We start from the raw sequence: 27,431 nt of genomic DNA, 5'->3' as shown, positions 1-27,431 counted from the left end.
TCTATCTATCTATCTATCTATCTATCTATCTATCTATCTATCTATCTATAACAGTTGGTTGGGCTTTTATTTTGAAAAGCAGCGGAAGTGCGTGTCCCCTTTAGAAGCGTCCGCCTCCCTCGGTGAAGCTCATTATCGATCCCGCAGCTACTGACTGACTGACTGACTGACAACATGGGGCCGACAGGTGAGTCCCACCGGCTTCACCCGCTGCACTTTATTTATCTAAAAAGCCTAAAGTCTCTATTTATGTTCAGCTTTGTGTTCGAGATCATTTATTTCACATTTAATTCTCTTTAAATCGTAAAATCACAGCCGTTAACACCCGTTAGCCACGAGCTAACTTTAGCCGCGATGCTAACTGAGCCAGGTGATTCAAATCCACCCGGAGAGTAACGAAATGTAACGTAACGTGGGTAGTAACGGCTCAGAGGATGGATGTTAGCTGAGGAGAGAGATAAAGAAAGCCGGTGTGTGTAGTGTAGTAGCGGAGCAGCAGCAGGTTCGATTCCCCCCGGTCCTTGTTGTAAGTTAGCATCGTAGCATGTTAGCTCGTCGTTGCTAATCCATTCAGCTGGTTAAGTAACGGTTGGCTGGTTTATCCTCCTCCAGCTGTCACCTGAAGGGGTTAAACAGCTGTCAGGCAGTTGTAACTTACTACACGTCTTTATATTATACTGACGATGTGAAAACATAAGGTTATTACACATTTTAACTTTAACTTTATGTGTTAAAGTGTCTCAGCTTCACTACATTTATACCACGTTGACAGATGTTGCGAAATGCGAGTTAAAACCAACTCAGTTAATGTGCAACCAGGAAATCTGCAGGGTTTTCTTTCTTTTTTTGTGTCTAACACTAGTGAAACAAACAGGGAAGCAGCGACTGAAAGACCATGGTGTCTGTCATTACCGGTGTGTGTGTGTTTAGTTTAGTTTAGTTCATTTATTTATTTCATTCATTTATCAAGCATAAAAACAAAAAATAAAATAAACAATGACAATACTGTAACTCTTGAATGGAAGGGGGCAGAAAGAAGCGAACTTATATTGTCTACCCCTTGTTACAAAGAATTAATTCACAAATTAGATAATTAATACCTACATCCAAGCAAAGAAAAAAATGGAAGTAGAAGAAGGAAAACATCAACAAACAACGTGTTAAGTGTTGACTTGCTACATGCAGTATAGACACACATATGAATTTACTGTCACATGCGCACATATACACATAAATAAATACATAAACACCAATATCTGTGTATAAATCCATGCAAACAAAAATGTTCACGCCTACATGTACATGTGTGTGTATCCTGAATGAAAAGGAAATGCCATGATGACCAAAGCATGGAAAACAACCAAGTAGCTACACTAAAAAATGAAGAGCAAATAGAACAAAGTTTAGAGATAGAAAGACTAACTTTTATAAATAGGGAACAAACACATTGCCTACGTATTTGGAATAAGCTGCACGGTAAAGAAGACAAGACAAATATATACAGCTCTGGAAAAAAAAAATAAGAGAGCACTTTCACAAATGTTTCTTATAAAAGCATCTCTACATGTATGACAGTCATTCTTCTCTCTTCTTTTCTTTTTTAAACACAAACACAACTCATTCTCCTTAATGAGACACCGAGGAAGATTATAAAAACCACTGCTGTGCTGGGATTAAACATTGACATTATCCCATAAAAACTGGTTTATAAACTCTTCCTGAGTGAAATATTCTTGCTGTGTTGTGTAGGAATAAATCTGAACATGTTTTCTTTGCATTATTATTATTCTTCAAGGTCTGAAAAGACTTGATATTTTTGTTATTTAGACTAGTTTAGTCATTTTCAGCCAATAAAAGCTCTAAATGACACTATTTGTTTTTCAATTTTGGGAGAAATGTGTTCGGTAGTTGATAGAAAATGTAATTTTACTCAAACACACACACCTATAAATAGTAAAACCAGAGAAACTGATCATTTTGGGAGTGGTCTCTTCATTTTTTCCAGAGCTGTGTAGTTATCTACCGATATGTTTCAGGATTACAGTTATTTACAAGAGTAGAATAAAGAGATTTACACCGTGTTGTTGCTTCTCCTCATCCTCACTGCTTCAGCTTTCACATCTGTTTCCTTCAGTTTGTAACGAGGCTTAAGATCGACTGATCAGACTGTTCTGATACTTAGCAGGTGAACTACAGACTGGATTGATTCATAAATGACGTCGTTGCATTGGTTGTTCGTTCCACTAGTAAAGAATAACATGTCATGTTATGGAGCAGCTGCAGAAAGTTTAGAGATGCACACATACAACAGCCTAAATTGCAATATTCACATTTCCTGTAATGACAGATTCCAGATGCTCTGAGTCGTCCCTTCTACATTTCACCTGTGACTTTAAAGTGTGTTTATGTATTAAACATGGTGGATATTATTGGCTGATTGACTGGATATTAGATTTTTTTTAAAATTCTGTAATATCTGTATTGACATAAACCCTAAAAATATAATTTTTTATTTGATTTTCTACCATTTAACAGCCAATCAGTCAATCGATTATTGTCTGAAAATGATCAGATATAGATTAGGCTAATTGCTATAATTTCAATTTGTCTAAATTCTGTTTTATTAGGATTACCTTTAGCACTTTTTGTTAAAATGGAAAGTGTGTTACAAATTAGTATTAGAATATTTCATGTTTGTATATGAATGTTCTGTTGATCAGTTTATTGATTATCTGTTGAAACTTTAATGTCTTCCAACTCTGACTTTAATTCTTGATGAATGAAAACATGAGTCTGTCTTGCGCCGGTCAAAGAATTTCACGGTGCGGAGGCTCATAAATGTAGTGTGGAAACACTTCGCTTTTACAAAACTCCTGGTTGTCCCTTTTAATTAATGCATAATGATCATGATAATAGTAACACCGTGATTATTTTGTCTGGCAATAATCGTACCAAGAAGATCTATAATCTTGACATCTCTAGTTAAAGGGACAACGAGGAGTTTTGTTAAAGTGAAGTGTTTCCACACTACATTTATGAGCCTCCGCACCGTGAAATTCTTTGACCGGCGCAAGACAGACTCATGTTTTCATTCATCAAGAATTAAAGTCAGAGGTTGGAAGACGATCACATACCGTCGTAGTTCCCACCATAAACGGAGATTCGGCGGCGTTATTCTCATGACTCGCCACGAAACCGAAAGTAAAGAAACGCTGGTCGGCTCGCCCAGCATTTCCACCACCACTAATAATAACAAAATAACCATAGAGACAAAACCATAGATTTATCTAAAATGGACCATTAACAAGTGGTAACGGAGATTCATCCACATTAACGTGAGACTTTTTATAACCAAACAGAAACTCCTCGTTGTCCCTTTAAGTATATGTATGCACACATATCCACAAGTTTCTGAACGTCATCTATGGGCAAACCCGGAAGCCAGTTTTGCCGGTTTGGTGGAATTGTACGTTTACGTTTCCATGGTTTTCAGTCGTTGTCATAGTTGCGGTAAACGCATGGATCTATTAACGCTGCATGGCTTTTAACACGGATGTCAGTCTGTGTGATATCCACTGGTAAAAGCTGCTGTGATGATCCATGCGTTTTACAGATTTTCATTGAAAAAAAAAAAAAAAAAATCCATGCATTTACCGCGACTACTGAAACCATGGAAACGTAAACATAAAATTCCACCGGAAGAGCAAAACCGTCAAAACAGGCTACCAATTCCAGGCGAATTCAACTCGGGGGTGTATTTTCATATCATTTTAGGTCTAAAAGAAGGAATCTGAAGATTTTCAGTTTAATCGCTCCTGTTTTGCGGTAGCTGCGTCTGTCCCCGCATCGCCACGGCAGCAATGAATGGGAGTGGATGTAAGTTCTGCTGTTTAGGCTGTTTACATCCCTCAAAGCCACAGACAGCGTCAGATGGAGACTCAAACATGCAGCCAGAAGTTTATTTACTTCAAGCAAGCCGACATGTTTGTAAAACTAGATCTAATTCAAAGTCTCCTGGAGTCTCGCGCGAGACCTAGTTGCCGTGCTGGTGTGTTCAGGTGCAGTGGGAAAAGCTCCCGTTTGTGTCACAAACACAGGAATATCAACTCTTTACTTGCTTCAAGTAAAAAAAACTTCTCGGCGCATCTTTGAGTCGCCATCTGACGCTGTCTGTGGCTTTGAGGGATGTAAACAGCCTAAACAGCAGAACTTACATCCACTCCCATTCATTGCTGCCGTGGCGATGCACGGACATACGCAACTACCACAAAACAGGAGACGTTAAACTGAAAATCTTCAGATTCCTTCTTTTAGACCTAAAATGATATGAAAATACACCCCCGAGTTGAATTCGCCTGGAATTGTCCTTTACAGTTTTTCTCGATTGCTAAGACACATTTCTCGAAAGCTTCTCTCATTTTCTCTAAACTGTGAACACAAACCCCAATTTTCAAGCTACATTCACAAAACCTCAGACTCTTCTTGCAAAACCAAACTTTCACCTCAAAACAGTTCAATCTGTGCCCAAAACTGAACTATGTTGTCAAATCGTGCCCCGAGTCAATCAAAATTAAAAACACTACTGAGCAGCCACTAAACACTACATAGAAAAATAGAAAACACAAAGCTCAGCACATGAAGCTGTAGAAATAAATGTTTATCGTTCACTGTAGGCTAAATGCATGTTGCAAAACAAAAAACCTGTGCATTTACACTGTAGCACTTCTCTCCTTCCCTTTCTTTCACCCTCCTCCTTACCTCTCCACATCCCTTTCATCCCCTTTTCCTTCCTTCTTTTTTTCTGCCCAGTTCATCCCTCCCTCCCTCCCTCCCTCCCTCCCTCCCTCCCTCCCTCCCTCATCCTTTCTTTCTTCACCCTGTCGCCTCTCATCTTCTCCTCTTGCAAAACAAAAAACCTGTGCATTTAGCACTTGTACATAGTAAAAAAAAAAGGAGTACAAAAAACAGAAATCTTGTGCATTTACACGTAGCACTTGTACAGTACAAAGACAAACAGAAATCTTGTGCATTTAGCACTTGTATACAGTAAGCCTATGTAAAAATAAAGTACAAAAATATAGAAATGAGAAGTGCACAACTCAGCCACAGCGTAATTTCTCTGTACTGGGTCAGGCCACAGGACTTCATCCTGAACTGGCTTACAGTATATGTGCCCTCACATCATTGGACACAAGTGTTATCAATTTTGAGTTGTTGTGTTCAACCGGTGAAGCTTGTGCTTTACTTGTGTTTGACTTTTGCCACCTGTGCTCAGCATTTTGCAACACAGGTGCATCACAATGAAAATGTGTTGGTAAGATGAGTCTAAACAGGTGAAACGTGCTGATGGTTTTGCCAAAAGAGAGACTGATTCAATCAGTGGGTTCAGGCAACTGAGAATTTGGTTCAGACAACAGGGTTTAGTGTTTTAGCAATTGAGAAAAACTGTAAGTTAGATTTGCTGGTACCTGCAGAAACCCTGAGATCCATAAAGCGTATATATATATATATCCTGATGGTCTTTCCCGGGTCTTTCCCGGTCTATGTCTTCCTGATGGTCTTTCCCGGTGTTTCCCGGTGTTCCCGTCCTAGGTGAGGTGGTGTTTGGCAGCAGTCCGGTGCCGGTCTGCTCCGAGAACCGGCTGCGCTGGGACTTGAACCCGGAGCGCATCCAGCAGCTGACGGACGAGCTCATCGCCGACACCAAGAGGGTTTACGACCGCGTGGGGGCGCTGCCGCTGGACGCCGTCGCCTTCGACAACACGCTGAAGGCGCTGGCCGACGTGGAGGTGGAGTACACGGGTCAGTAGCCTTTCAACAAACTTTATTTACACACCGAGGCGTTCACACTTCACACATGGTTGAGTTTGTTTTAAGTCTTTTCATCCACCTGGGAGCTCAGGTGTTGGAGCTTTTGATCGTTGTTGTTGCTATTAATCGTAGACAAAACAGATTTAATGAACATAAATTAACTTGGGGGCTGAAATTTAATTTAATTTCCTTCTACAAATGTTGAATCCCCTCTCACACACCTTCTTCCTCTTGTGTCAGTTTTCTGCTGCCAACTCTTGTGTTTTGTGAGTCTTAAATCAGCTGTAAAACACTAAAACAATTATTTATCATCCCATTAGTTTCTCATCTCTTGGTCACGTTGTTATTTTAGGTTCTTTATCCATGAAAAGGCTGGTTTTGCACTTATGATTTTAGTGTTAACTCTCATTATTGTTCTTATGGTTATAACCGACCCCAACAACACAAATGTCTTAATTTTAACCAGAGTGTTATAGAAGTTTGGGGGGGAAAATTGTTTGTTATATTTTTTTTTAAATAGAGATTCCTGACAAAATCAAAAAGTCTTGATGCAAAAAACGAATTCATGTGGATGAAAAACCTGAAAGTTAATTGTTTAAACGTTGTTTAATCCGTCTTTATCAAGCGTCATCTCTCTCCTCATACCTTCAGCTGCTTTTTGTGGAGAAGTTTAATACTTTTTTTCTGAATAAAACGTAATTGAACGTGTAGAAACCTGGACGGTGATGATGATGATGGTGTTGTGTTTTGTTTGACAACACCTGTTTAAACCTGCTTAACCACTACGCACTTTGTCTTGGCGCTGTGTTCAAGGACACTCGGGATATCTGAGATCTGATAATCTGCCGGTGTGAACATTTTTACGCTCAAATCGTTGCGAGGAAATACGTTTCAGAACATGGACAAATCAAATGTGGAAGCTGCGATACTTTTAACTTAAAGGACATTTCCGGGCGAATTCAACTCTGGGGTGTATTTTCATATCATTTTAGGTCTAAAAGAATGAATCTGAAGATTTTCAGTTTAATCGCTCCTGTTTTGCGGTAGTTGCGTCTGTCCCCGCGTCCCCACGGCAGCAATGAATGGGAGTGGATGTAAGTTCTGCTGTTTAGGCTGTTTCCAGCCCTCAAAGCCGCAATTTTTTTCCACAGACAGCGTCAGATGGAGACTCAAACATGCACCCAGAAGTTTATTTACTTCAAACAAGCCGACATGTTTGTAAAACTAGATCTAATTCAAAGTCTCCCGGAGTCTCGCGCGAGACCCAGTTGCCGTGCGCGGTGTGTTCAGGTGCAGTGGGAAAAGCTACCGTTTGTGTCATAAACACAGGAATATCAACTCTTTACTTGCTTCAAGTAAAAAAAACTTCTCGGCGCATGTTTGAGTCTCCATCTGACGCTGTCTGTGGAAAAAAATGTACACTTCAAGCAAGTAAAGAGTTGATATTCCTGTGTTTATGACACAAACGGTAGCTCCGACTGCACCTGAACACACCAGCACTGCAACTTCGGGCTCGCGCGAGACTCCGGGAGACTTTGAATTAGATCGACTTTTACAAACATGCCGGCTTGCTTGAAGTAAATAAACTTCTCGGTGCATGTTTGAGTCTCCATCTGATGCTGTCTGTGGAAAAAAATTGCGGCTTTGAGGGCTGGAAACAGCCTAAACAGCGGAACTTACATCCACTCCCATTCATTGCTGCCGTGGGGACGCGGGGACAGACGCAACTACCGCAAAACAGGAGCGATTAAACTGAAAATCTTCAGATTCATTCTTTTAGACCTAAAATGATATGAAAATACACCCCTGAGTTGAATTCGCCCGGAATTGTCCTTTAAGGCAGGCGGCAAGAACACACTGCAAAAATTTTAAATCTTTCCAAGAATATTTGTCTTATTTCTAGTCAAAACAAATCTCATTATACGTAAAATCACATAAAAAGCAGCTTGTTTTTAGACACTTTTTACTTCTTTCAAGCAGATTTTCACTTGAAATAAGTAGAAAAATCTGATAGTGGAGCAAGTTTTTCTTTCTTCTTGGCATTCCTATTACAAGCACAAAAAACTTGCTTTCACTGGCAGATTTTTCTACTTTGAAAAATTAGTTTGAAACAAGTGAAAATGATCTAAAAACAAGTTAATTTTTAGGTGATGAGTCTTATTTTAAGTGGAAAGAGATTAGTTTTGACTAGAAATGAGAGATTTTGACAAGAAATAAGACAAATATTCTATTCTATTTTAAGTTTTTGCAGTGCAGGTGTCGATTTTAAATGACAAAAAAATTCAAAAGTAGTTTTTTTTCCCCCCCCTCTAACTTTGTGTTAGAAAAGGTTTTCAGGAGCAGAAACCAAAACGACTTGAACGTGACGGATGTGTGTGATGGAGAGAAAGAAGAAGCTTCTTATAGCAGCTGAACGTGTGTTGTGTGATGGAGCGTCCAGATGCTTCTCACACATAACGAACCTGAGCGTTTAAAAAAGCGGCCGCACGGCGCTGGGCAGGTCGCGGGTCCTTTTCCTTTGTGAGCGCTGCAGCGATGATGCCCTGAGTCAGCACAGTCGGTGTGTGTGAAGGTAAAGACACGTCAGCAGTTTGGACAGAAAGCAGCTGAACCAGCTGCAGCTTCCACAAAAGACTCTGACGTTTTTGTTTTGGAGGCAGCTGAAAACCTGAAAACGCCTCCGACACGGAAATATTCTGCACCTGCACTGCACCTCTGATTTAATTACAGTATCAGTTCACACAGATTATAATCGCAGGAAAAGCTCTGACTTCAATATTATCATCATCATTATTATTAAAAAGCCATTTAAAGAGACAAAGCTCCAAGTATAAATTAAAACATTAGAAGAATAGAAAATCTACTGTTTATCAGAATTCACATATATATATCAGGTTTTACCTGAAAAAAAATACACAGTTCCATTGTTCGCTATAATATAATTTTTTCCAGCCCTTCAAAGTTCAGGAAAAACACAGTTTTTATTTGGACCTAACCAACTGCTGATCGGCGGGCGCTAACCCTGGGCGGAGGGATACGTGAGTTGGTTAGGTCCAAATAAAAACTGTGTTTTTCCTGCACTTTGAAGGGCTGGAAAAAATTATATTATAGTGAACAATGGAACTGTGTATTATTTTTTCAGGTAAAACCTCTTTTAGGCCGTGAAAATAGGCCGTTTCTTTGGGTCTGTTCACAACACTGTATGTTGTAAATCTCTGGGCAGGGCTATTATGGGCTGGCGTTGCTAACGGGAGGAGTGCAGAGAGTCTTCTACTGCAATTAAAGTACTTAGGGGCTATTTGTAGACACTTTTAAAAAATGCTACTATCCCTTTAATACACAAGGAGACCAGGAGAGAGAAGTACAGAAGAACATACAACAGAATCTAAACCATCAAAGCTCCAACATCTGTTTTACCTTCACGTTTGGTTTTCCTTTCTTCCTCCACGTCCTGATGGATCTAGATCAGTCCAGTTACAGTGAGTCTGTTGTTGTCTGTGTCTTCTAAGCGACTCTTGTCTGTGTGTCTCAGTCCAGAGGAACATGCTGGACTTCCCGCAGCACGTGTCTCCGTCTAAGGACGTGCGGACGGCGAGCACCGACGCCGACAAGCGGCTGTCGGAGTTCGACGTGGAGATGAGCATGAGGGAAGACGTCTACCTGAGGATCGTCGCCCTGGAGGTGAGGAGGAGACCGCAGCAGCGCTCGGCCGGCTATGGGATGTCACACAATTAAAACACCACAATTAATTAATCGTAAACATTCCTCAATACCGTCAGTTGTTGTTATTATTATTATACTAACCGTAACCACATCGGCAGATCAGCACAACTAACACGGAACGAAAACAAACATTGAATTGGTAGGTATTTAAATGTTAGTGTGTTATTTGTAATTTAAAAACAACTTAAACATTTGGTATAGATGACAAATAATCACTGAAATAATTCAAACATTCTCAAATATTTTGTGTATATAATCAGTAATATAATTATATTTTGACTATATTAGATTTTACACATGAAATTAATTAATTAATGCATAATAATCATGATAATCATAACACAATGATTATTTCTCTGACAATAATCGTACCAAAAAGATCCCTACTGCCGACCAATCAGCATGCAGATCAGTGAGTAGATGAGTGATTGATTGATATATATATACTGGTGAACAAAGAGCTACAGTTTGTCTATGTAATTTTACAGTCCCAGTCTTTAAAGGCCGTTTTCTCAGAAAGAGTTTTTCAGACTCTGAGCTAGAAATCTCCACTTCAGCAGCACTTCCAGACACCAAACCTTCCACTTTGATCCCTTTCTATATTCTGAAGGTTTTTACAGAGGGGATTGTTGATATGTCATTCACAGCCTCATTTATACAACATTTTACTCCTAAAAACATGGAGAAATTAGATGTTTTTAGGGCTGGTGACAGTATTTTCTCATTTACAGAGTGATAAAGAGAGATATCCACAATCCTCCTCTGTTAAAACTTCTGACTCTAATATGTCAACAAAATAAAACATGAATTTTGAAAGTAGCCTTATCAATTTTTCAGATTTCGGTTCTGGAAATGTATGCAAATTAGTGCATATTTCATCAGATATTGCCTCATTTACATATTTAAACATAAAATTTGCCAAAATTTGTAATACAAAAAATATTTGTCTTAATGGAAGTGATAAACTTGGGAAGTTTCATGGTGATATCTGTTAGTTAAAATGTTTTACCCTATTCACCTGCAGTGTCTCCCCTTAAGTTTGAGAGTCGGACTAAATTCAACAAACTCTCAGCACGTCAGACTAAAATGAGGCTCTAAGACGCTCGATAGATACGACCTCAGACGTGTTTCTCATGGAGTGTCTCTGTCTCTGTCTCTGCAGAAGAAGATCGACGCGGAGAGCCTGACGGCCGAGGCCAAACGCTACATGGAGCGACTGATCAAACTGGGGAAGAGGAACGGCCTCCACCTGCCCAAAGAGACTCAGCAGGTGAGAGACGATGACACGTCCACACTTCTGCTTTCACGTCTGATCTCAGGTCTGGTTTCAAACTTCCTTTCTTTCTTTCTTTCTTTCTTTCTTTCTTTCTTTCTTTCTTTCTTTCTTTCTTTCTTCACAACCAGGAGATCAAAACCATCAAGAAGAAGCTGAGCAACCTGTGCATCGACTTCAACAAGAACCTGAACGAGGACACCACCAGCCTGGCCTTCAGCAGAGACGAGCTGGGTGAGATTTATTTATTTTTGTATTTTTATAGGTCTATTTAATACTGCTTATTTATTTCTGTGTTGTCCGCAGGCCCGTAGCAACGACATTTCGTTGCCGTTAAATCACTTTAGTGTTTTTATGTGCAATGACAAATAAAGAAAGTCTGAGTCTGCTGCTCCCGCCTGGGTCTTTCACTCGGTCACGCATCGTCTTCCTCTCTGTTTATCTTCCTCCTCTAAGACATTTTTGGTTTTTTATTTATCGTTTTTCCCTTTACAAAGCATTTTCAGGGTGTCCGTGGGGTCTTAAAAAGTTTGAAAATTTGAAAATCTAAATTTTAGACCTTATAAAGTCTTAGATTCGTTGAATTATTATTGTGTTCAAGTCTTAAATAATTTTAGACAGGTCTTAAATTTCCTTATGCCCATCATGGGCGAGCATTTCACTCACATTTGACCCTAAAAAAAAATACATGTGCGAACCGGGAAATGATTAAGGCGCACAGTGTGCGAGTAAAGATCACAACCTGCGATGCCATGCTCAATGAACGACACTTCATTGTGCTTTATTGAATGTATTTTCAACTCCAAACAAGCCTGACACACAGCTATATATTGATTGAATCAATTTCTAATTTTGTGACTCCGCATTTCTTTTGTACGTTTTTTATTTGTCATTATATTGGTCTTAAATTTCATCCATAATGGTCTTAAAAAGGTCTTAAAAAGTCTTAAATTTGAGCTGGTGAAACCTGCAGAAACCCTGATTTTATAAAGTAACACAACATGAACATGGCGTGTTTTCTGCCACAATATTACAGCAGAAATAATTAAACCAATCCAGTACATCTTGATATAGAAAATAAACTTAAACAAAAGAAGGGTGTTACAGAGAAATGTACATTTTCCATTGCTTCCAGATGTCATTGAATTTAGATGCTGGAGCCTCATTGAAAAAGCGATTCTTTCCATTACATAAACATCGTAAATAACATCATACCATTCATCTATAGATGAGACGTCTGGCTTGAACCATTTCTTTGCAATTGCTTTTCTAGCAGCTAGACTCAGTATTCCAAATAAATATTTAATTTTCACACTTTCTGGTTTCAGGCGGCCTCCCCGAGGACTTCCTGAGCTCTCTGGAGAAGGACGGAGAGAAGCTGAAGGTCACTCTGAAGTATCCTCACTACTTCCCCACCATGAAGAAATGTTTCGTCCCAGAAACCCGCAGGAAGCTGGAGGAGGCCTTCAACTCTCGCTGCAAAGAGGTGAGCACACGTCACACAGCGCTGGGCCGAAAACAACCGATTTACTGATTAAGACGGTGTCTATCTTCATTATAGAGATCCAATATCGATTATTAAAATCCTTGGATCAAGAGCTGCAACAATTATTAGATTAATCGAACAATAATTGATTATTAAATTAATCTTCAACTATTTTGATAATCTAATAATCAGTTTGAGTCTTTTTTTAAAGAAAAAAAAGTCAAAATTCTGTGATTCCAGCTTCTTAATTGTGAATATTTCTGGTTTCTTTGTTCCTTTATGACAATAAACTGAGTCTCTCTTTGGTTTGTGGACAAAACAAGACATTTGAGGACGTCGTCTGGTGGTTTTGGAAACACTGGTTGATGTTTTTAAACATTTTTTAACATTTTATTGACCAAACAACTAATTGATTAATTGTTTAAATAAACAACAGATTAATCGATAATGATAATAATCGTTAGTTGTAGCCCTACTGACTTGTATCATCAGAACAGACATGTCCTGTGATTCTCAGCCTCATTTCATATTTAATAGTGGAGGAACAACACCTGACAGTGATGTTCTGAGCTGTTAGAAGTATCTGAAAGTACAACCATCATAAAAACCCATTACATTCGCATTACAAGTCCATTCACTGCTGAAATGTGCACATTGATTGCGTAACTGTTTACTTCTGGAGTGGGTCATGTTAAATAAATAAATGTGCGTAATGTAACTGCTTTTGGATCAATTTTTAATGTAAACATTAATATGTTTAATGATGCTCCAGGTAAGAGAGTTCCATCTTTGCAGCATTAGTTCTGTGAAAATCTCTTTAATAACCGTGCAAAATTGGTATTAAAACTGAAATTACTCTAAATAAATCAATATTTTAGTGAATCGGATCGAATCGAATCGTGACCTTGTGGATCAGAATCTAAATGTTTCAGCAAATCAGTAGTGAGACTCAGCTGTAATGTCACAGCTCGATGACTGAGAGGCTTTCAGCTGCTGCTGCTGCTCAGATTTGAAGATGCGCAGTAAAACCTCATGTTCCCTAAAGGCCCGAACCCCTTTGTCACTGTGTGTGTGTGTCTCTCTCTCTCTCTCCAGGAGAACTCGAGCATCCTGAAGGAGCTGGTGGAGCTTCGGGCTCAGAAATGCTCCCTGCTGGGCTTCACCACACACGCGGACTTCGTCTTGGAGATGAACATGGCCAAGAGCGGGAAGACGGTGGCCAACTTCCTGGGTGAGACTCAGCGAAAACTATTCAACATATTTTATGCATTTGATCAGGGATGAGGACCAAATTTTGGTACTTTTACTGGTACTGACCGAATTCCCACATTAATCCAGAGTATCGATTCACCTAAAATCAGCTGTCAACCTCTAGGCAGGCAATATATAGGCACTATAGCACATTTCATACCAAGGGGCAACTCTGTGTGCTTTACATAAACACAAAACATTTAACAGTTAGAAATGGAAATGGAAAAAACAAAACAAACCCAGAATAGTCAAAAGTGGACACATTAAAGAATAAAAGAAAAAGAGAGAGAGAAAATATGTATGCATATACAGTACAGTGTATATATATAATATAAGATAAAACAGAGAATAAAATATGAGTTTGCAGCATGAAATATTAATTTGTATGAAAACAATTAAGAGGACTTACAGTATAAATCCAAGACGAAGATTTAAAGTTGTTTAAAAGAGCTCGGCCATAAACACAGAACAAAAAGAGTTACATCTGGGTGTTTTCCCTCTCTGAGCTCTGACCGGTGTCGTCTTCTTACCTGAGCTGTTGTCACCTGATACCGGTTGAATCAAACCACAGTGTCACATGTAACTGAGAGGAGAAGCTGCTGTTAGATAGATGGAAAGTCTTCATGTGTCTGAGCTGTGAACAGAAACATTCAGTGTTTCATTTCTACTGCTAACGTGTCCGGTCCGTGTCTTTCAGAGGAGCTGTCCTGTAAGCTGAAGCCTCTGGGCGTCGAGGAGCGAGCCGTCATCCTCAAGCTGAAGGAGAAGGAGTGTCAGAAACGCAGCCTGGCCTTCACCGGGGAGCTGCAGGCCTGGGACACGCGCTACTTCATGACTCAGGTCAGAGCTGCTCGCCTGCAGCCACAGCTTTCATTTCATTTCATTTCATTTCTTTATTTATTGAATTGGGACAGTGCACATTAGTGCTGCACGATTAATCTAATCGCAATCGCAATCGCGATGTCACGCCGTGCGATTACGTAATCGCACGGAAGAGTGCGATTGGCGATTTAAAGTACATAAATGTGCGACCGCGTGAGCCTGTAAACGGGACTTTAACTACTGTAGTGTGTGGAGCAGAGCCGCTAATGTGTGCAGCATAGCAGACTCCGTCAGTAGTCATGTGACCAGCAGGTCTGATCACGTGACTACCCAGCTGGCAGACAGCGCTCCGTGTGCTGCAGGACCGTCTCCCCGTGATTACAGCAGGTGTGGAGCGTCACGGAGCGAACTGTGTTTTCCTCCGCAACATGTGCAGTGCGTTGGTTTTCTTTTAACTGTCTTTTTTATTTATTTTTTATTTTTATTTTACGGTAACAGCCACACTCATTTGCCGTCTCCTCTCGTCCGTTCTGTGTGTGTGCGCGCGCGTGCGTGTGTGTGTCTGTCTGTCTGTCTCTGTTACCTGTGTACCTGTGTGTGCTGTGAGAGGAGGGAGGGGGGAGAAAGGCATTGTAATAAATGATGGCATCGCAGTAGACTATGAAACTGCACAAAAAGTTACCTATTTTTATTTAATACAAAGATACTGTAAGGAAACACTTATTATTTGAGAAATACACTCCTAAAATATGGTTATTTCCTTAGCTGTGCTTGATAATCAAGCAAATAGACTCCTTACAGCATTAATTTACAATATCGTAATCGCAATCGCAAATCGCAATATTTTCCACCATAATCGCAATCGCACATTTTTATCAAATCGTGCAGCACTAGTGCACATTCATCAACACTGACGCATTAAGCATCAGTGTAAATGTGCCGGACTTAGCACAACTGCTAAATTTCAGCCAGAGTCCCAAGGCAGGTTTCTAAAAGACATAAACACTTTAAAACCTTGTGATGACAAGTCATACAATGGACAATTACAAGACAGAACACAGACAGACAATATCAAGGAAAAACAGATGCAGACAAACAAAATAAGAACAATTTTAACCCACAGTTAAAGAACAATATACCATACATGCCCCGGGAACAGACATCAGATTAAACAGTATTTAAGCTATATGAGTACATGTCTGATTTGTTTTTAACCAATGTTTGAGATTTTTTTTAAAGAGTAAGTAGTTGTAGTTAAGTAGCTTCAAACTAGGGGTGTCACCATTACACCACAATTCATTCATCGTAAACATTCCTCAACACCGGCACTTTCCAATAAAGATTTTGTTTATTTTTTTTGCAAACACTCGGTACAAAAAGTGAACGATTCATCTCTTTGCAGAATGAAAGAGGAGAATAGTTGACAAAATACAACTTAAAATAACTACAGAAGGAGAAAAATGTGCATCGTAGCTGCTGGTCATTCATAAATTGTGTAGTAAAAAAAACAAACAATTTACAAACAGAAGAAATACAGTAAAAATGAAAACTACAAAGTCAATGCTTTTCTGTTTTCCTCTCCCTCGTCTTTCTATCTTTTTATTTCATGTGACTGAAAGAGCCTCAACAGCTGATTGTGTTTCCTAGATGTTACAGTTTAAATACAGATGGGAATCGGCTGTGATCGATGTATTTGTATTGGCTCAATCAACTGTTTCTCAAAAGCAATAAAAAAAAAAAAAAATACAGGACATAAATGTGTTTCAATCTTCAGTGTGAACTACTGAACATCAGCCTTTAGGTTCGGTTTAGACCAATTGGAAATGTAGCAGTTCACATCTACTGTTGTGGTCTTAGTTGAGCTTGTATAAAAGAAGTTACAGTTTTTCTCATTTGGTTTGGCTCATTTTTCAAAACAGAAATTACATTCTCAAAACAACATGGACAAACCTCCAAACCACTTGGCAAATGTTCACAACATACAGTAGTTGTATTTCTCATTCATTTCATCAAATTGCAAATGATTAAGTACAGATAGCTGCAGTTAGCACAATGTCCAGGTGAATAGATCTTATTGATCTAAACTGACTTTCCTTGGCAGCATGAGTGCAATGTGTGATGTCAAACCTTGTAGGCTACTTTTACCTTAAAATCCTGTTTTTGTTTTTTAATTAATTAATTAAATTGTTTTCAATTTTATACACAATTGTATTCTGTTAGCTAGACACACACAAAAAGAAAACTAGCCCAGTAACTATAGTGAACGAAGGACTGGGCTCAGACTGAGAGGAGACATGAATGACATCTCAATGCTCCTCTGCCATTGTGACAAAACATCTAAACATTGTTGACGTGCAGTGCTCACACAACGCCAAAGGGACGATGCATTTTTGGGGAAACTGACTATTTGTATGAGAAGGAAATTTAGTTTTGACACATGAGTGAACTGTTTTGAGAGGGAGATGCGCTTTTGCAAGTGATCTATGGTGTTGAGCTGAACTGCAACACTGTTTTTACCAAATGATCTTAGAGTTTTGAGAATGTAATTTCTGTTTAGAGAAATGAGCCAAACCAGCTGAGAAAAACTGTAAAACAAATTTTAATATGTGTAATATGTGTATATTTTGTGTCAAAAGAACAAGCCATGTGTTAAAGCAGAAGTAAGGTGAATGTTTGTGTTAATATAAGTCTTAAATAGTTGTATCTTCCGACAGCAATCACTTACATGGAGTGTTTGGTCTGAAACACGGGTCTGTCAGTCCCTCTGCTCTGCTCTGAGCCCAGGAGAAAACTTTCCTTGTATAAATGTGGTGACGTAGGGACGAGGGCGGGGGCTGCTAACTCCATCTGCTGACTAGGGCTGCCACAAACGATTATTTTGATAGTCGACTAGTCACCGACTATTTTTTTCGATTAGTCGACTAATCGGATCATACGTAAATTGAATGTAAAACATAAAGCTTATCGCACCAGCATGCAGCTGCTCTTATATACCATCATTAGCTTTCAGCTTTAAGTGTTTAAGGTATATGCTAACTAAAAATAAAGACAATTAAGATGATAGTTCATTAAACTTTTAATGAAATATGCAGCTTTAACTGTAGCATAAAGTGCAAATAGCTCAGTAAAATAAAGATAAGGCACTGGCCTAAACAACACCAAAATAAATACTTAAAGGTTTTATAGGTTTTTCTTTCCTTAATTTTTTAAATAAAATGAGGTAGACACCTGAAACTAAGGAATTATTCACAATAATAAAGTTTTGGTAGACCTATATTCAAATATAACTTGTGCTCAGTGTAAATAATAGGCTAGTCGTTCTGTTAAAAAAAAAATCAAATAGTTTATAAGACAATCGTCTTGTCTGAAAAAATGTAAATGTTCCCTTTTTACTGTCACAGAGGGAGAAACATAGAAAGACTCCACCAGAAAGTTCTGTGTTAAACTGTCAAATGAAAACAAGTGAAACTGAGGTGCAGCTCAAACTCTGCAAGGTGCGGACTGTGATGAGAAGCTACCGGGAAATATTGACGTAGTTTTACGCCGGGAGAGAAGACTTCCTCGTTAAGATGAGCGCTCATTACGTGACCAGGACGCTGTGACCAGACGCGGTAACGTTCTAGTTCTCCAACACAGAGTCTCAAAGTCCGCGATTTTATTTTTAAATGAGGAACGGCTGTTTTTCAGTCCGTGACCTAAAACGGTGGAGCGGCGGTACCGCTGCTAGTAGCGCTTCTCATTTAAAATGACACAGAGAGAGAGAGAGAGAGGGAGAGGAGCCGTGGCGGCAGTGGCGACGACGGCGGCGGCGGCGGCGGCGGCGGCGGGCGGGGGGCTACACCGGTGTCGCTTGATGAGGGACAAGACAGGTAGAGAGAGAAAAGAGAGAGAACACCTAGCCTATGTGTACTCGCCTTTGAGTGAGTGCACGTGTGTGTGATGCGCGGCTGTGGCGGCGGGTGCGTGTGTGGAAGGTGCCGCAGCAGTTTTGAGAGAAAAACAAAGTAAAAAAAACAAAACAACGACGCATCGACTATTAAATTAGTTGTCGACGATTTTAATAGTCGACGTAGTCGTGACTAGTCGACTAATCGTGGCAGCCCTACTGCTGACAGGAAGTTAGACAAAACCACCGGATCGCTTACTTCTGCTTTAATTGAAAATATAGCAGTTAACATCTACTATTGTGGTCTTAGTTGAGGGTTAGGGTTTGGAAGTTAAAACTAATTTAAATGTGTGTATTTTGTGTCAAAAGAACAAGTCATGTGTTAACTATTCAGGTTGAAGTTGTGGTAACTGTGTGAAGAGTTTTGAAAAGGTGTTAAAATTGTTAAAAACGAGTCATAGCGATGGTAAAACACTGTAAATCCTGAATTTCCCCCCTCCTCCTCCCTCCTCTTCCCTCCCCAGGTGGAGGAGACCCAGTACGCGGTGGACCAGAACCTCCTGAAGGAGTTCTTCCCCATGGAGGTGGTGACCCAGGGGCTGCTGGACATCTACCAGGAGCTGCTGGGTCTGTCCTTCCAGCTGGTGGAGGGAGCGGCCGTCTGGCACCCCGACGTCACGCTCTACTGCGTCAAGGACCGCAGCAGCGGCCGGGTGGTGGGGCAGTTCTACCTCGACCTCTACCCCAGGTCAGGGAAAAGCCTCTGGCAGCACTTTTCTGTTTTCATTTTTGGGGATTTATTAGTTTTTTTTTTAAAACCTTTTATTCATATTTTACTACCAGAAAGAGTGTGTTTTTAATGTCTAAGTGACTAAAATGTTCACAAATTAAATAGAAATCACTTTAAATTTATTGAGGTAACACACAAACAACACTTTTCATCCGTACCTTAAGAACAAGGGAGCAGAATCCATTTGGTCTACGTATAGGAAACAATAGGTGTGTGTTTGAGTAAAATGAACGTTTGTGTTTCATTCTATAAACTACTGATAACAATTTCTCCCAAAAATTACAACTGGTCAAAATAACAAAAAAAAGATGCAGTGTTTTCAGACCTCAAATAGGCTAATGCAAAGAAAACAAGTTGATATTCATTTTTAAACAGACCACTCATGTTTTAACTTAGGAAGAGTTCAGATTAATATCGATGGAAATTTCAATTTTAATCCTGCAGCAGCAGTGATTGTTTACTGATTTACTGATTATTTACTGATGCATATATTATAGTTCTAAGATTTTCTATTAAAGGGACAACGAGGAGTTTTGTAAAAGCAAAGTGTTTCCACACTACATTTATGAGCCTCCGCACCGTGAAATTCTTTGACCGGCGCAAGACAGACTCATGTTTTCATTCATCAAGAATTAAAGTCAGAGGTTGGAAGACGATCACATACCGTCGTAGTTCCCACCATAAACGGAGATTCGGCGGCGTTATTCTCATGACTCGCCACGAAACCGAAAGTAAAGAAACGCTGGTCGGCTCGCCCAGCATTTCCACCACCACTAATAATAACAAAATAACCATAGAGACAAAACCATAGATTTATCTAGAATGGACCATTAACAAGTGGTAACGGAGATTCATCCACATTAATATCAGACTTTTTTTTATAACCAAATAGAAATTCCTCGTTGTCCCTTTAAAATAAAGCCAATAATGACATTTTTTGTGTTCTCTTTTTATTTGGAAAAGTATTGAAAAGTATCGAAAAAACATGTTGGTACCGATACCGGTACCAACATGTTTTTATCGTGACAACACCAGTGTCCTCAGTGTCGTGTGTGTGTTGTGTGTGTTGCAGGGAGGGGAAGTACGGCCACGCCGCCTGCTTCGGCCTGCAGCCCGGCTGTCTGCTGCCCGACGGCACGCGCCAGATGTCGGTGGCGGCCATGGTGGCCAACTTCAGCAAGCCCACGGCCGACGCTCCGTCTCTGCTGCAGCACGACGAGGTGGAGACCTACTTCCACGAGTTCGGACACGTCATGCACCAGCTCTGCGCCGAGGTCAGTGGAGGAGGAGAGACTTTACACTGCAAAAACACAAATATCTCACCAAGAATATTTGTCTTTCTAGTCAAAATGTCATTTCTAGTCAAAACTAATCTCATTCTACCTAAAATAAGACTCAGCACATTAAGTACATGCTTTAAAGAAGTTAAAAAGTGTCTAAAAACAAGCTGCTTTTAGACACTTTTTAACTTCTTTAAGGCATATTTTCACTTGAAATGAGTAGAAAAATCTGATAGTGGAGCAAGAGGACTGCGGGTGAAAATTAGCTACTTGCTAATCCCGGTACATTTACGTTGGGTTTCCTCTGTTCTCTTCCTTAAAAAGAGAAAAGAACTGATGTTATTAATGTACATCGTCCTTTTTAAATAAATAAATAAAAAAAAAAAGTTTTTCTTTCTTATTACAAGCACAAAAAACTTGCTTTCACTGGCAGATTTTTCTACTTATTTCAAGTGAAAATGAGTTTGAAACAAGTGAAAATGATCTAAAAACAAGTTAATTTTTAGGTGATGAGTCTTATTTTAAGTGGAAAGAGATTAGTTTTGACTAGAAATTAGGGCTGGGTAAAAATATCGATTCAGCAATGCATTGCAATTCTTTTCTCTGCAATTCAATATCGATTCAGCAATCTTCTGAATCGATTCAAGCCCCTGGCCAGTGGGGGCGCTGCGAGCAACACCCTCGTGTGATTCGCGCTGTACGGACGGGGGCCGCACTAGACCAAACCATAACAATATGGGAGTGAGTAGCAGTAGCAGCGGGGATCGATCGTCGGGGGAGGGACGCACCGCACCGCGCCGTGCCGTATTAACTTTCGCTTTCAACACGCACTGCTGTTATGCATGCGTGCTTCTCTGTGGTGTGTATGTGTGTGAGAGGATGCGGCCATCGTCCGACGGGGGGGGGGCGGCGAATATCGCTACTTTTTTTTTTTTAAGACGTTAGTTTAGGCGGCAGCTCTTTGTTGTTAAGGCGGCCGCCTTAACAGGAAAGCGCTGCGGGAAACCCTGAACTTATCTGACAGCTGCTCTCACTTCTTCCTCTGCTCCTCCTCACTCACTCACCTACACACAGACAGGACTCTGTCTTCCTCACACTCACCCCAGCCCCTCAGTTTCTCATCCCACCTGCCCGTACCATACACATTGACAGTCAGTCAGAAATCACAGAACTTAAACATCATAACAAGAACATTACTGCGGGGTCGCTACAATATTTTCAGTTGTGCAGTCAACTATTATTAATAATATTGTTTTGTATTGTTTTATTACTCAAAATGTTATGAGTTATTTTCCAAGAGGAAAGTATCACATAGCCTAATTTAAATTTAGCTGCACTGTAGTTCAGTGTTAAAGCAGTGTCATATTTTGTTATGCTATGAGTTATACTATGGCTGTTCATAAGGCATGAAACTAAACAAATAATTATTAAAAAAAAAAAAATCTGGTACTCTTATTTGTGTATTTCTGCTTGATACTGAATCGATATCGAAGCATTTCAATCAATATCGAATCGAATCGATATCGAATCGAATCGTGACCTAATGAATCGAAATCGAATCGAATCGTGAGATTCTCAACAATACCCAGCCCTACTAGAAATGAGACATTTTGACAAGAAATAAGACAAATATTCTTGGAAAGATGTAGAGTTTTTGCAGTGTAACGAACAGTGTGTGTCGTCGTCGTTGTCGTGGTGTGTAGTTCCTTCCTGTGGTTGAACCGGTTTGTGTTTCTTTCAGGCCGACTACGCCATGTTCAGTGGGACTCACGTGGAGCGGGACTTCGTGGAGGCTCCGTCCCAGATGCTGGAGAACTGGGTGTGGGAGAAGGAGCCGCTGCAGAGGATGTCCAAACACTACAAGACCGGGAACGGCATTCCAGACGAGCTGCTGGACAAACTCATCAAGTCCCGCCTCGCCAACACCGGTCTGTACGACGGCTCAGTGCTCTACTACTAGACAGACAGGGAGTTCACCTTTACTCGTTTTTACAATTATCCACCATGTTAAACAGCACAGTGAATTAACTGTAAAGATGCCTACATACCATAAACTTAAAGTTAGTTTGCATTAAAAAAAAAACAATTAAAAAAAACTTGAATATTTGGTCTAGATTAGTGATTCTCAATGCGGGGTCCTTGAGAGGGTTAAAGGGGGTCCCCAACTTTTCCTTGAAATTTTACCACTTTTTTTCTAGAATTGTTAAACTGTTTTTGTTGTTGGTTTTTTTTTTTTTTTTTTTTTAAAATTATTATTATTATATTTTTTAGGAATTTTACCACTTTTTTCTAGAATTGTTAAACTTTTTTTTTTTTTTTTTTTTGAAAATTATTATTTTTAGGAATTTTACAACTTTTTTCTAGAATTGTTAAACTTTTTTTTTTTTTGAAAATTATTATTATTATTTTTAGGAATTTTACCACTTTTTTTCTAGAATTGTTAAACTTTTTTGTTTTGAGAATATATATATTTTTTTATTTTTTAGAAATTTTACCACTTTTTCTAGATTCTTTTTTTTTTTTTTGAGAAATTTTACCACTTTTTTTGTAGACAATTTTAAACTTTTTTTCCCCCCACTTCCTCCTAGAAACGTTTGAATGTTTTGGGAGAAATTGTAAAATTTTGTTGTAAAAATTTCTCTATAATATTTCCAAAAATTCACGCCATTGGCCCTAATTTGAATGTACAAAACTTTATTCAGTCTTGGAACAAATATTTGTGTATTTCTGGTGTTTGCTTCAAAATTGTGTCATCAAGGGGTCCTTGATGTAAAAAAAAAAAAGTTTGAGAACCACTGGTCTAGATGACAATGAATGACTTGGCTTTCAAACATTTCCCCTGGGGGATTAATAATTGGTCCTATATGTAAGGGATAATGTATAGTTTGGAGGTTGTTATGGAGAAATAAACCCCCGACAGGAAGTATGGATTTTAAAAGTAATTCCTGTAAATCTTCCAACAGCAGCTTCTAACCCGTCTTCTATCAGAGACAGGCTTTTATTTAACGTAGAACAGAGATGAAACTCCTCTCCACTGGTTCTGTTGTTAATCATTTACTAGTTTTTATCAGCACTCATTCAACTTCTTCAAGTTTAAGACCTGAAGAAGTTGAATGAGTGCTGATTAAACCCAGAGAAGTTTAACTGCAGCAGGAATGAAGCAGCTTAGACAGGGCTCAAACTTTTTTTTATTGTAGAATTTATTGTAAATATAAAAAAAGTTGACAACCATTGACAGTTTTGATCTAACCTGAGGTTAAAAACCTTTTTAAAAAGTGGACGTGTTTACAGCAAAGTAACAAAAGGAAGTTAGAGTCTAAATCAAGTTGATAGAAGACAATCAGGTTGGTTTAGTTTAGTCTGAAGCCGTTGACTCCAGGGCCAGAGAGACACAGGCCTTTCCTTCAAAATAAAAGCACCAAGCTAATAAAATGCAGTGAAACTCTTTCATTTAAAGGGACAATGAGGAGTTTTGTAAAAGCGAAGTGTTTCCACACTACATTTATGAGCCTCCGCGCACCGTGAAATTCTTTGACCGGCGCAAGACAGACTCATGTTTTCATTCATCAAGAATTAAAGTCAGAGGTTGGAAGACGATCACATACCGTCGTAGTTCCCACCATAAACGGAGATTCATACGGCGGCGTTATTCTCATGACTCGCCGCAAAACCGAAAGTAAAGAAACGCTGGTCGGCTCGCCCAGCATTTCCACCATTAATTAAAATAACAAAATAACGATAGAGATGTATTTACCGAAAATGGGCCCATTAACAAGTGTGGGTAACATAGATTCATCCCTTTTTTAAGGAATATAATTTACAAGAAAGTCCCAGAGCCATTAAGTTAACTTTTTGCTTCTATTGTATTTCAAGTTAATGTCTGTTTTATAAGTTTTATGTTGGTGAACACTTTTACTTTGGAGTGTAACAGACACGCGGCTCGGTTTAGTTTAGGTTTAGTTTAGGTTTAGTATTGGTTTAGTCTTGGTTTAGTCCGATGCTCTTCAGTCTGTTGAGTGTTGAGTGACTCTGGTTCAACTTGACTCTGCAGGTCTGTTCAACCTGAGGCAGATCGTTCTGGCCAAAGTGGACCAGGCTCTCCACACCAGGAACGGACTGGACCCGGCCGAGGAATACGGTCGACTCTGTCAGGAAATCCTGGGAATCCCTGCATCTCCAGGTGACGACCACCGATCCACAAACACCGGCTGTCCTCTTCTGTCTCCTCTCTTCTCTCTTCTCTCTCCTCTCTTCTCTCTCCTCTTCTCTTCTCTCTTCTCTCTTCTCTACCGATCCACAAACACAGACTGTCCTCTTCTCCTTCTCTCTTCTCCTTCTCTCTTCTCCTTCTCTCTTCTCCTTCTCTCTTCTCTACCGATCCACAAACACAGACTGTCCTCTTCTCTTCTCCTCTTCCTCTTCTCTCTTCTCCTTCTCTCTCCTCTTCTCTCTCCTCTTCTCTCTTCTCTACCGATCCACAAACACCGGCTGTCCTCTTCTCTCTTCTCTCTTCTCTCTCCTCTCTTCTCTCTTCTCTACCGATCCACAAATGCCGACTGTCCTCTACTCTCTTCTCTCTCCTCTCTTCTCTCTTCTCCTTCTCCTTCTCTCTTCTCCTTCTCTCTTCTCTCTTCTCTACCGATCCACAAACACAGACTGTCCTCTTCTCTCCTCTCCTTCTCTCTTCTCTCTTCTCTCTTCTCTCTTCTCTCTTCTCTACCGATCCACAAATGCCGACTGTCCTCTACTCTCTTCTCTCTCCTCTCTTCTCCTTCTTCTCCTCCTCCTCTGCTCGGCTGCAGCAGGGCATAGATATATATACTGACTAGATGCTGCGTTCCCAGGCAGCTCTATTGAGTGGAATGCGTCAACGCGGCGGCCATCTTGGTCAGGGGGAAGCCGTGTCTACTTCCTGCTCTAGTCAACAGAGTCAGACGTCTATCAACCATTAAAACCACCATAACTCACCAAATATTCAACCGATTTTCAAGCCGTTTGGTTTATTATAAATGTCAGACATTTATGATACAACAACAAAAACAATTTTTTTTTTAATGTATTAAACATACACTTACATACTCAGACACACACCCACATGCATAAATACACTGAAATTTGTTCTACAAGGGTCTGACCGGACGTATATTATGTCTATGGTCAGAACCCCGGGCCAAGATGGCGGCGCTATTGACGTACGCTGAGAAGCAGAAGGTGGCGTCTAGTCAGTATCTACAATATCTATGGCAGCAGGGCAGGAGATTGATTTGGCATCAACTCTGGTGAAGATATGAGAAGGGAAGTGGCTCCACCTACTGTCTCAGCCCAGAACTACAACTGAATCACTGCTGCTTAATTTCAACAAAAAAATCAAGAGAAGGAGCGTTCGATTGAGAGAAATGTCCTCCAGATGTTTCCTCCTCTTTTTATAAAGATTTACTGAGAACTGAGAAGCTCCAATAAAAACCTGATGGCTCCATTAGAGTTGAAACTTAAAGCAGAAACAGGCAAACATCTGGTTTGCCTGTTCACCTGCTGGCTTTAATCAACATCCCTTGTTCTTTGTTAGTTTTTTAAGTATGTTTTTATTTGAACTTGTATTATGAGTATTTAAAACTATTTATTGCACTCTCCGCACTTTCTCTTTTTCTCTTTTCTTTCTTGGACATGTGTGCCATTGTTACTACTGTGTATGTATTGTGTATGTACTGTAGGTATTACAAGTAGAAAGCAGCTGATACGACGCCACTTGCCCAAGACAGATTTCCCTTCCGGGACAATTAATTAAAGTTTTAGAGACTGAGACTGGGACTGAAGCTGATTCAACCTAACTAGGAATTAGAATTTTGCATTGTTGTTCTTACCTGAACTTTGTGTGACATGTTGTTAATCCTAAATGGGTTCATTCTGGAGAGTTTAGAGTTAGATTTACTCTGCTTTCAACCTTCTCTCTGCGCGTCAACAGGAACTAACATGCCGGCGACCTTCGGCCACCTGGCGGGCGGTTACGATGCTCAGTACTACGGTTACCTGTGGAGCGAGGTCTTCTCCATGGACATGTTCTACGCTCGCTTCAAGCAGGAGGGAATCATGAACCCCAAGGTCAGAGCTGCTTCTGTTTCTGCACTCACTGACAAGACTAAACAAAACATGTACAATATACAGTATATAGTATATATACTGTAGATACAGGGTGTTTGGCGGCACCAGAGGACCAAAGCGGTTGTGTTTTGCCTGAAGGAAAACCCCATTTCCCATGAGCACCGGCGCGTAGCATAGGAAAGGATAGGTTTTTATTTGTCATTCTTATGCGTCACATAAAAAACAAAATTATGTTTCACACATCCACCGTTCGAGATCAAGATCAGTGCATTAATTTCAACAATAAATAAGTAAAACATGTATAATTAAAGTAAACATCCTCATCTCCCGGTCACGTGTAACAACTCGGTGCTGACCTGTTGATCTTTTTTTAAGATGTATTTATTTATAGAGAGCCTAAGCGGAAGCAAATCCGCAAATATCGCAAATGTGTGTATTGTCTTACAGATGTATATCTATTAATGTGTCTTTGGTATTTTACCTCATTGTTGCTTTTGTTTTAAGGTTGCCTTTTATCATCAGGCAGAGGGACTGGCTATCAAAATTAGCTCTTTTTTTATCTAACTCGGGTGCATTTACATTTGTTTTTTACAATGTTTTATTAACGTACATTGTCCCAATGTCAAATAAATGAAACTGAACTGATCTGATTGGTCCTCCAGGTGGGTCTGGACTACAGGAAGTTCATCCTGCGGCCCGGCGGCTCCGAGGACGCCGCCGAGATGCTGAGGAAGTTCCTCGGGCGGGAACCGAAACAGGAAGCGTTCCTCCTGAGCAAAGGACTAACGGTGGAGCAGGGCAGCACGCCGTGTCCCTGCTGACCAATCACAGCAGCCGACCGGCCACGCCCCTCTCCACACAGCACTGACCCACAGGCCGACGAACTGAGGAGGTTTTCTAGAAAATAAAAAAGCAGTAAAATGTTCCCGATCTGGAAAAAAAAATGACTCTAAAAATAATATAAATAAAAAACAATTTGAGGTGGTTTCTGTGTGTATGAATACCTGACC

At 39.9% G+C, this 27,431-nt stretch overlaps 1 protein-coding gene across 1 annotated transcript; it reads left to right on the top strand.

Annotated features, from left to right (window-relative positions):
• Nucleotides 1-64: 64 nt before the first annotated feature.
• thop1 (thimet oligopeptidase 1) lies at nt 65-27,431 on the top strand. The gene is made up of 14 exons (XM_085775254.1): nt 65-187; nt 5,593-5,802; nt 9,344-9,492; nt 10,697-10,804; nt 10,939-11,041; nt 12,136-12,293; nt 13,389-13,524; nt 14,242-14,384; nt 18,777-19,000; nt 20,115-20,316; nt 22,064-22,250; nt 24,374-24,502; nt 26,285-26,421; nt 27,084-27,431. Exons 1-14 carry the CDS (start codon nt 175-177, stop codon nt 27,240-27,242), a joined length of 2,058 nt encoding a protein of 685 aa, XP_085631380.1. The 5' UTR covers nt 65-174; the 3' UTR covers nt 27,243-27,431.

This window comes from Trachurus japonicus, chromosome 4, assembly GCF_045865225.1.
Source record: "Trachurus japonicus isolate A0001 chromosome 4, Traja_1.0".
Classification (NCBI taxonomy): Eukaryota; Metazoa; Chordata; class Actinopteri; order Carangiformes; family Carangidae; genus Trachurus; species Trachurus japonicus.
Note: the sequence above shows the minus strand (reverse complement) of the source record. Positions and strands in the feature narration are given on the sequence as shown.